General features: G+C 38.3%; 2 protein-coding genes across 4 annotated transcripts in view; one reads left to right on the top strand and one right to left on the bottom strand.

The window, feature by feature from the left end:
* The window catches only part of ect2l (epithelial cell transforming 2 like), an 18,089-nt gene extending 15,873 nt beyond the window's left edge, over window positions 1-2,216 (bottom strand). The window contains exons 1-4 of one of the 3 annotated variants that reach the window (XM_008324604.3): window positions 1,845-2,216; window positions 1,536-1,729; window positions 1,270-1,430; window positions 684-743 (exon numbers count right to left, since the gene is read on the bottom strand). In XM_008324604.3, coding sequence (XP_008322826.2) covers window positions 684-743; window positions 1,270-1,430; window positions 1,536-1,729; window positions 1,845-2,008 — 579 coding nt within the window. In that variant the 5' untranslated portion in view covers window positions 2,009-2,216. The remainder of the gene's footprint in view (window positions 1-683; window positions 744-1,269; window positions 1,431-1,535; window positions 1,730-1,844) is intronic. The other 2 variants (XM_025062483.1, XM_025062484.1) reach the window with 2 other exon arrangements.
* A 1,400-nt stretch (window positions 2,217-3,616) lies between these two features.
* LOC103389261 (calcitonin gene-related peptide type 1 receptor-like) overlaps window positions 3,617-9,668 on the top strand; it is an 8,586-nt gene continuing 2,534 nt past the window's right edge. Inside the window, 11 exon segments of the mRNA XM_025062488.1 lie at window positions 3,617-3,908; window positions 5,864-5,933; window positions 6,560-6,698; window positions 6,787-6,897; window positions 7,216-7,328; window positions 7,407-7,498; window positions 7,948-8,074; window positions 8,173-8,326; window positions 9,256-9,316; window positions 9,407-9,470; window positions 9,560-9,668. The exon segment at window positions 9,560-9,668 is cut by the window's right edge and continues 20 nt beyond it. Coding sequence (XP_024918256.1) covers window positions 5,865-5,933; window positions 6,560-6,698; window positions 6,787-6,897; window positions 7,216-7,328; window positions 7,407-7,498; window positions 7,948-8,074; window positions 8,173-8,326; window positions 9,256-9,316; window positions 9,407-9,470; window positions 9,560-9,668 — 1,039 coding nt within the window. The 5' untranslated portion in view covers window positions 3,617-3,908; window position 5,864.

Raw genomic sequence — 9,668 nt, 5'->3', positions numbered from 1 at the left:
CTGTGCAGACAGAAAACGCTGGTGACCACTTCAGGTGCCATTTCTGACATTAATACTTAAGTGAAATACTGCCTGCCGTGAGGATGTTTCCACTTCTCACAGCCGCTTTTGCGTGGTATGAAATAAACAAAACAGCAGATGGAGCTGAAGGGGAAAACAACGGAGATCATTTACATGCTGGCTGTCCTCGGTATCTCTTGGCTGTCAGCGAGGTTCAGTTTCTGGCTGAGAAAAGTGGAGTCAAGGTAGATGACAGGCACAGATTTTTCATTTTAAGTGATTTTATGCTTAATGGCTAACTTTTAGCCCTTTTGGCTCTATTATGGCATATTGTCACCTATTCTGGGCTATTATTATAATTATCTGTTGTTTTGGTTACATTTACATGTTTTATATTAATGTGTTTTCATGTTTTAAGCTTCTCAAAGATTAACTTTAATTTATTTCTAGTAAATTATGGTGAAATATTTATTGTGTTTTGAGCAAATTTAGCATAAAGGCCAACTTTTGGAGAAAACTTTTATATTTGTCCTAATTTGTAGACTTATTAAATATGACAAAATAGACCTTGAATCCTGGCTGTATTTGATGTAATACACAGTCAGAGGGAACAATAAACAGTTCTGAATGCCATGTGGGGTCTGTGTGCTGGAATTTGAACTTGTTTTAGATTCAATGGTTACCTGAGAACATGTGAAAGGTAAAATGTCAGAAGGATACATAGAAGAACTCAGCTCCTCAAGCTATAAAGAAAAAGAGAATTTAGGGGTTACTTTACAGCATGCTTACCATGAAAAAAATCAACTGTGTTTTTAAGTTACAACATGCAGAAATGTTTGTATTTATTTCATGTTATTTCCCTTTTTCACTTAGGTGGTTTCAATCAAAATGTGTAAAGGTAAAGAGGAGGGTGAGAGGGTATATCAGGTTTGCTGTGAAACTTCTTTTTGACTCACAAAATAATTTGAAGATTGTGTTTGATTTACACTTTTTTAGTGAAGGTTTTGCCTAATATGATTTACTTGTCATAAATGTAAGAAAGGAGTTTTTACACTCTGGACCTATTCTTATATTCGTATTCTTGCTAAACCCACAACATGCCAAAACAGATTAACAGAACAAATCTCATGCACTTATCCTGTGATGTAACGCTTGCGCAATGAACAGTTTCAGTAAGAATCCTGCAGCATCACTTTTGTTTGACACATTTAATACAAATTTCTAATAAAACACTAGTTATTGACATCTTTAGTCCAAAGAAGGTCTTACGTTCAGAAGTAACTTCTCCATGTTGGTGTCACAGGCGATTTCATTCACATCACCGTAGAGGTCAAAGTGCAGTTGGGCCAGTTTCTCCTGCATCTCCCTCACATGCTCCATCTGGCCAATGGAGCACTCATTACCTGGACCAGATAAAACAGGCAGAGCTGCTGGGGTGGTTTTACATTACGGCTCAGCAGGTTCCAATAGCAGACACACTTAGACCATTTTAAGACCACATTGGTAAGATAATTAGTGTTGTTTTTCATAATTACCAAATGCTTGCAGTTTCCCTGAGTGGAAGTCATTGAGGAGGCTGAGCAGACCCTTCTCCATCTCCTGTACATCTGAGACGTCAGTCAGAAAGGAGTGCTGAATGACGGGCGCTGCCTGGCCCTGGTTCTGGTTCTGGTTCTGACTGGTTTTACCTCCCGAACCAGCCTGGTACCTGGGTTTGTCCCTGCCTCCCCTGAGAAATACAGTGTCAGCCTAATATTATTGATTATTTTTCAGGTACTTGTTTTAATCTAAACAAACATGTGCAGCATAGCAAGGTGTCACAACAGTATTGCTGCTCTACTTACTTCCTACTTTTGCTTTTTTGGCTGGACTGTGTCCCCATGTTGGAGTTGTAACCGACCTGCCGCCCGCCGGTCGTGCCGCTGTTCTTCCGCCCAGAACCTCCAGTCGGAGGCACTGTGCTGGTGGAGTTTCTGGGACTCTTTCTCTTTAGCTTTCGCTCCTCCATGACTTCATGTTACGACAGTGCTAGGTGATGAAATTGGCACAAAAACACCAGAAAACTAACAACAGTGTTCCTCTGTAGCCCAGTACGTGAGCGAAACTAGCTGACTAGGTGACGTGAAAAATGACGTCAGACGCGTCGATCTACAAACTGTGTGGAGTATTGGAACAAAATGGCGGACCTTCTGAGCTGTAGAAAATGTTCCTCTCGAAATGCTTCACTTCCGCCTTTTCTTCTTCGCGGTTTTACTTACAATTGACAAGTACAAAAGTGTATTATTGTCTCCTACAGGATCGTGGGAGTAAGTACAGCAAAATGCTCAATGAAATTAAAAAAAGTGGCCTTTATATTCGTTTTATATTGGGATTAATATAACTCAATAATTTAACCGATGATTTTATGCATCCATGCTCGTCTTAATGTATCATTTGTTATATTAATGGATCAATCCCTTTTTGAAATATGCATTCATGTTTCTTGGTAAAGGGGCAGCCATGTTAGATGTATTTTGTTGTAACCTAGGCTCAAATCAGACTATAAAGAAGTGTTCCCAATTTTAATGATAGAGCAGGTAAAAACTTGTAATTGAATATATCAATTTCTCTTAGTAAATTTATTTTTAATAGCAACAATAACATCAATAACAACAATAACATAAAAGTTACACCAGATGTCAGCAACAACCTAGGTAATTGACATTTACAGAGATATAAAAAAATAAAAGTCTAAAACGTATGTGTGAATAATATCAAATGAAAAAATATTCAAAATGTGATGGGAGACCAAGACAGCAGCAGAGATCTATGGATAAGTAGAAGGCCATTTCTGCTCCATGTCATTTTTTAAATAACAACACCTGATTCCAGCCCACTGGATGGCCTAAGGGTTCTGATTATCAAGGTACCAAGGTACCACACAAGAAACATTGTACAGTGGGTAAAGGAAGGAGTTCAGTCAAAATCCCTGCAATTATTGTTGCAAAACATATGATTGGATACTAAAATTATTTCTATAAACTTCCGGAAGTGCAGTAAGCATTGTTGGAGTGATAATCTGGAACATCAGGAACATCATCTTACCATGAACTGACTCTGACAGGGTGTTAAAAATGCTACTGAAATATTATTATCCATCCATCCATTTTCATCTGCTTATCGGGTCGCGGGGGCAGCAGTCACCACCCAAATCACACTGCACCGTACGAACGCCCCCGTCCACACCAATGACAGAGACATTACCTCTGGGCCAAAGAGCCACATTATTATTATTATTATTATTGTTGTTGTTGTTGTTGTTGTTGTTGTTATTATTAATAATAATAATAATAATGTTATTATTATTACTGAAGTATAGTAGTTTACTGATTATATGCTCATACATACTAATATGACACTGAGCGTCAGATACAATTGATGCTGTGGCTAAACAACTCACACACAAAAAAATGTAAAATATTTTTACTTGAACACTTAATAGACTGCATGTTTATTCCGACTATTACCTTATCACAAGTAACTAAACCTTTTAAAATAACAATGACTCCACAATGGTGTTCAGAAGATTCTAGAATATAAAATTGATTTTAATAATGTTCATCACTGATCTGTAGTTTCAACACTGGTGTCTTCCTCCTTGTGGGAATGTCCCTCTACAGGCTATGCAAAACACATGCAGGTGATGTCATCCACTGCCTCAGTCAGTTTCCAACAGCACGGATCACTCCTGCTTCACACTGAGGTTCAACACACACAAACACAGACACACTGTGCGGGACTATTTGAGAACTACTGGAGGACTCCAAACCAGAGAGAAATCATTTCATTGCTTTTATTCTTCTCCTTTTCTCAAGACCCAAAGGATTACACCGTGAAACTGATTGATTTTTTTCTCTAGTCTTCAAGAGGTAAGTTTGAAATTACCCAGACATGTGGTACTTTATAAATGTCCAATCACTACAATTCTAAACTGATATCAGATTTCTAGTGGTTGGAGATGTATGTTTCTTCAAGCTACAGTCCATTTTGGTGATTTTTAAAAGACACAAAACCATCGCTTTATTATAATTTACTGTAAAAATAAAAGGACATTGTGCATGAAGCAAGATAATATGTTTTTTGTATGATTTACAAAACACATCCTCAACAAGAAAATTAAAATTAAAATATCACCCTCCAAAATAACCCTGTAACAGGGGAAGATCTAAGCATGTACTGAATATATAGACAATATTATCTAAACAAAACAAAACAATACTACCAACTTGTCAGAGTTTGCATTTACATGTAGCTGAGTCTTCTCTATATGAAGTATTGCAGTCAATGTAAAATTAAACACAAAAAATAATAAAAATTGGCAATACGAAGGAAACATTCAGTCATCTTTAAAATAGAATAAAAGAATACATAATACGTCTTCTTCAATCCAATCCAAAGTTTGGCAGATTGGCCTTTGCCAATGTTGAAATGTTACTCAGCATATTTGTATTAAACCTGAAGCCCACCATCCAAAGACTGTTGGTCATGAAGTACACTTGCCATGGATCAGTGAGTGAAGTTTAATGTTCTGACGCACACATGAGGGAGTTAACGTCACACAGTTGTTGTCTAATGTGTTTGTGGGTCATATATATATATCAGATATAATGTGTGTTTTTGGGTGTGTGCGAGAAAATATTAATCTCACAATCTGACAAAGATTCCCAGGATTAACGGCCGGTGGTAATGGAAATAAATTGTGTTTGTTTTTCTGTGGAACACATTTCAGTTAGAAAGAATCCTTCGGAAGAAGGATTATTGGGGTAAGACTGATACACATTTTATGTACAAATAATATTCTTCAATAGTTTTTTTTCACCCAAATCACTCTGATGTGACAACATGGTGTCGGTCGTCAGGCAGTCGTCAAAACATCATGGAAAATTGGCAGATAATAGATAATAAAGCAGTGGGACGATAAAATGTCAGAAAATTCAAACTAATAGAAACTCAAAGTGGCTTTCTCTGGGAAAAAGATTCTGCAAGCATCTAAGACAAGGTCTGGGCCCTTATGGTAGGTCCTCCATCAACAGACATGTTTTTAAGTGGAAGAGAAAAAGACAAAATGGCAGAACCTACAGAGGCTAATGATCAGTGAGCAATGATCCTATTCTTCAATATACTTCATGTTTATATTTGTTTAGTGTAGGATTCATCTTTAACTGGTGTATATGGTAATACTGTATAATATAATATAATATATAATATTGACAGGTCCATTCTTAATATTTTTTTTATTTAATTTCCTCACTTGGTATTGACATCTTCTGCCTTCTACACTCAAATCTGCTCAACATGCATAATAAGCACAGAGGAAGGAAGCCTCGCAGAAGAGAGGAAGCCAAAGGCCACATGTTTAACCTCCATGCAGAAAAAAAGAGCAGACCTGCAGCCTCAATTTAAAAACATTCATTTTAACTGAAGAGGAAGAAGTGAAAAACACTGATAAAAAAAAAGAATCATAAGAAGAAGAAAAAGCGGTGACTAAGAAACAGTTTTCAGTGTGCGTGGGTGTGTTAGTGAACAGCACGTGAACTTGTTGAGGCCAGTCAAGTCCAGATCCTGACACCACAGCCAGTGCTGGATCATGTTAGCAGCTGCTGCATGTCAGGAAGCATCAAGTTTATTGTTCCCTGGGGGTAAAACTATTCCGAACAGTGCTGACATGTTTACCAGTTCTTTAATAAAAGTAGTGAAAATATCACGGGATGAGAAGTAAAAATAAAATCTGGGCCAGTGGATGAAATGTGCACTGCATGTTTTAGAAATTAGTAATAAAGTGTGATACTTCATGACTGTTTTTGTTCTTTCATGCACTAAGAAGCATGAGGATCAGAGCCCAGATGGACCTGACCCGTACCACGGTTCTGTTGGTGTTGTTCTCCGTCATTAAGGTAAATGTTAAATCTTATCTTTAAAATTTTAGCCTTGCATTTGTTTTAGTCTAACACACAGTGTATGTGCTGAATTGTAACAATCAGTAACAAAACTGATTAAAACAAATGCAGATGTTTATAAACATACGTAGCCTTAAATATCGTGTGTTTGGCTCAACATACAAAATGTTTATGTTTGCCTGAGATGTGGCCCACGTTCTGGATGCAAGTGCTAACTGTGAGCCACAAAAACTCATAAAGACCTCATAAATAAAAAATATGAACACAACGTCCACCAACGTACACACACTGCTTACATAGCTTAAATTGATTTGGCCAAAAAATTGATGAAACAACCTAGTTCATTGAGTCCATATTCAGTCCTAGATTGTGGACTACATTTAGTGTGTGGACCCATTCTGTTTATTGTTGGATTACATCTCAGCCACAATCCAGCACAATGTACATGTTTCCATTTGTGTTTAACCTGTCTGTTAAACATGGGTCACATATTGCTGTTTGCTGACATGTGTCAAATATTTTTCCCTTAAATCATAGGTTCTAAATTATTTTCTGTCATGCTTCTCCTTGGGGACAGAAATGTTTTCACGCAACTTTCTTGTCTCTGTGTGGTTCCATTACAGCCAGTGGTGGTCTCAAGTCCTAAAGACCTCCACGTGAACCATGGAGAACATCCATTCAAAGGAAATTCAATTACCACAGCCCAGTTCGAGTGTTTCCAGCAGATGACTAGAGAATCACTAAATTCATCAAAAACAATGGGTCAGGACTGCAGCTCAAATACAGTCATGTTCATAGGAACTGTGAGTCATAGTCTAATATTACTGTGCATATTCTTTGCCTTCTGCAGGACCCGTGTGCAACGTAACATGGGATGGGTGGCTGTGTTGGGATGAAAGTGAAACAGGTCGTACAGCGGAGCAGAACTGTCCAGACTATTATGAAGACTTTGACCCCAATGGTATATTTTTCTTCAACTCATTTGCTCTTGATAAATATATGAAAATCTATCAAACTAAAATGTGCTACTTTGCTAGTTCATTTAATCCTGTTCACAAAATCTAGGTGAACAAATTGTCAAAAAAAAACAAAAAAAAAACAAACAGTTACATCCAACGCTGAGCATAAATCCTCAATTTACTTGGCCGACCAACATCTTCAGCTAGGCCATAATCTGCCACTGCTTTAAAGCAAAAATGACAAAATAATATTACCTTTGTAAAATGTATGAGCAGTTTTTCTTTTCTTTAAACTGTTCTAATGTAAAGTCTTTCAACAGAGTTGGCATTTAAAGTCTGCTCAGAGACAGGTGAGTGGGGACGTCATCCAATCAGCAACCGCACATGGACAAACTTTACAAATTGCCACAGGAACGTAACGCATCACACAGCAGTAAGAAGGATTCTGTCTAAAAGAAAAAAAAGGAAAAAAATTGATTTATTGGTTTGTGACATGTACTTTTTGTTTTAGGCGGCCATGTTCCACTTCTACTTGGTTATGATTGGCCATGGACTGTCTCTCGTCTCTTTGCTCATATCATTAGGGATATTTTTCTATTTCAAGTAAGTGTGACATTCTCTACTAAAGTGATGGAAATTTTGGTATGTTAGCTAGAAGATTATCTGGAAAAGGTCAAATGTCTTTAAATTAGCAGAACTGTATAAATGAAAATGACTTTAGGATTAAATCTGCTAAGAAAAAAAGCTGATAGTTAGTCAGGATGTGCATGTAAAATCAGTCAAATCTACAGATACCTTGAAAAAGTAAAACAAAACAAAACATTTCAAACACCTAGGCCATTGCTTCAATTTAGCCCCAAGTAACTTAGTGTGTCTTTAAAATGTCAAGTTTGAAGTTTATCAATGTGATAAGAATGGAGTGGATTATTAGTTAGTGAACACAGAGAAATGATGTGATATAATATACCATATAAACATAAAGTTTCTATTACCCTTTATGATTAAGATCATTTGATGACATTTGAAAAGTTGGTCTTCTTTCCCGCCCTCAGGAGCCTGAGCTGTCAGAGAATTACTCTCCATAAAAACCTCTTCATGTCCTTCGTGTTGAATTCTGTCATCACTGTTGTGCTGCTGATTACAGTCAAGGAGAAGCAGGGACAGAGCAGTCAAGACTTTGTGAGTCCTGAATCTGCTTCCTGCTGGACATTTGTGTCTCGTGTTAAAAAGTCAGGAACCCTAAAAGGTGGCGTTGTTGTCTTTCCTTGTTGTTAAAGGTGAGCTGTAAGCTGGTCACGTTCATCCACCTGTATCTCCTGAGTTGTAACTACTTCTGGATGCTGTGTGAAGGAATCTACCTGCACACGCTCATTGTGGTTGCAGTGTTTGCAGAGAAACAGCACCTCATATGGTATTACCTGCTGGGCTGGGGTGAGTGCATCACTTCAACAACTAAAACTGTATGGGTTCTAAAAAAAATGCTTCTTTTTTTTACATTTTTGTGATCATTTTCAAGGCAGTACAACAACGGTTCTAAAAATGCTTGATATCAAATATGCCCTTAAATTTGTCCTACATTCTTGCTTTTCATTTTGATATTTTTGAAAGTCAAAAGCTGAGGGTGTGCATTTGAACACAGCTTGGAAGAAAATGAGAAAGAAAAGGAGGGCAACTTGTGTATGAGAAAGTGAGAAAGTGAGGGGAACTGTAGTGTGAGACAGTCAGGAGTGGCAGAAAAGTATGTGAGGGTCGTGTCGGACATGCACAAGGCCAGTGAGACAGTAGATAGGAGTGCCGTCGGAGTGACTGATGGGTTCAAGGTAGTGGTGCGGCTACATCAGGCATCAGCTCTGAGCACCTTTTTCTTTACTATGGTGATGGACGGGTTGAGGTGAGCTCAGGCAGGAGGCCCAGATGACAATGTAATCTGTGGTGAGAGTAGAGAGTAGGTGGAGGTAAAGGAAAGTGAACTCCTTGTCGCTGTGACACAGCTCACCACTGCACACAACCAAATGTGACCTCTGCTTTTAACCCATCACCAAAATGAACAGTGGGCAGCTTTAAGGACCAGGGAGCAGTGTGTGGGGACGGTGCCAGGACCAGAGCCCCTCAGTGGTACCTTGGCAGCTGGTAGACTCGAACCTGAGTCCACCAGCCTTCCGTACCCAAGTCCGTTTCCTGGCTGAACCCGCCAGAGGTTTAAATGTGTTAGTTGATAACGATGGTCTGCTGAGATAATAAGAAAACCCTTTATAAAAGATATATAATTATTATAAAGATATAATAATAGTCATGTCCACATGTGGGAGCTAACCTGATGATTAGACTTACCTAATGACTGGACACCTTTGATTTTGCAGGCTTTCCTCTGGTGCCAGTTGTCATTTACTCCATAGCCCGGCACTTCTATTTCAATGACAGGTGAGTCACAAAGTTAAAGTAAGTGGAAAAACTGCCAGACATGATGACACAGTTTGATGTTTTATAATAATCTGACACGTGCTTTGACAGCTGCTGGGTCAGACCCACGCCTTTACTGTACATTATCCACGGCACCATGTGTGCCGCTCTGGTGGTGAGAGCTAAAATAACACAAAACACATTGCACTAATTTGTCAATCAAAATCACACTTTACAACTTTATATATTTTTTTCTTACTTTAGGTGAATCTATTCTTCCTCCTCAACATTGTGCGAGTTCTCATCACCAAGCTGAGAGTGACTCATCAGGCTGAATCCAGCCTGTACATGAGGGCAGTCAGGGCCACTCTCA

This window comes from Cynoglossus semilaevis, chromosome 14 (assembly GCF_000523025.1).
Source record: "Cynoglossus semilaevis isolate Cse_v1.0 chromosome 14, Cse_v1.0, whole genome shotgun sequence".
Lineage (NCBI taxonomy): Eukaryota > Metazoa > Chordata > Actinopteri > Pleuronectiformes > Cynoglossidae > Cynoglossus > Cynoglossus semilaevis.
The sequence above is the reverse complement of the archived record's forward strand: the minus strand, read 5'-3'. Positions and strand labels throughout refer to the sequence as shown.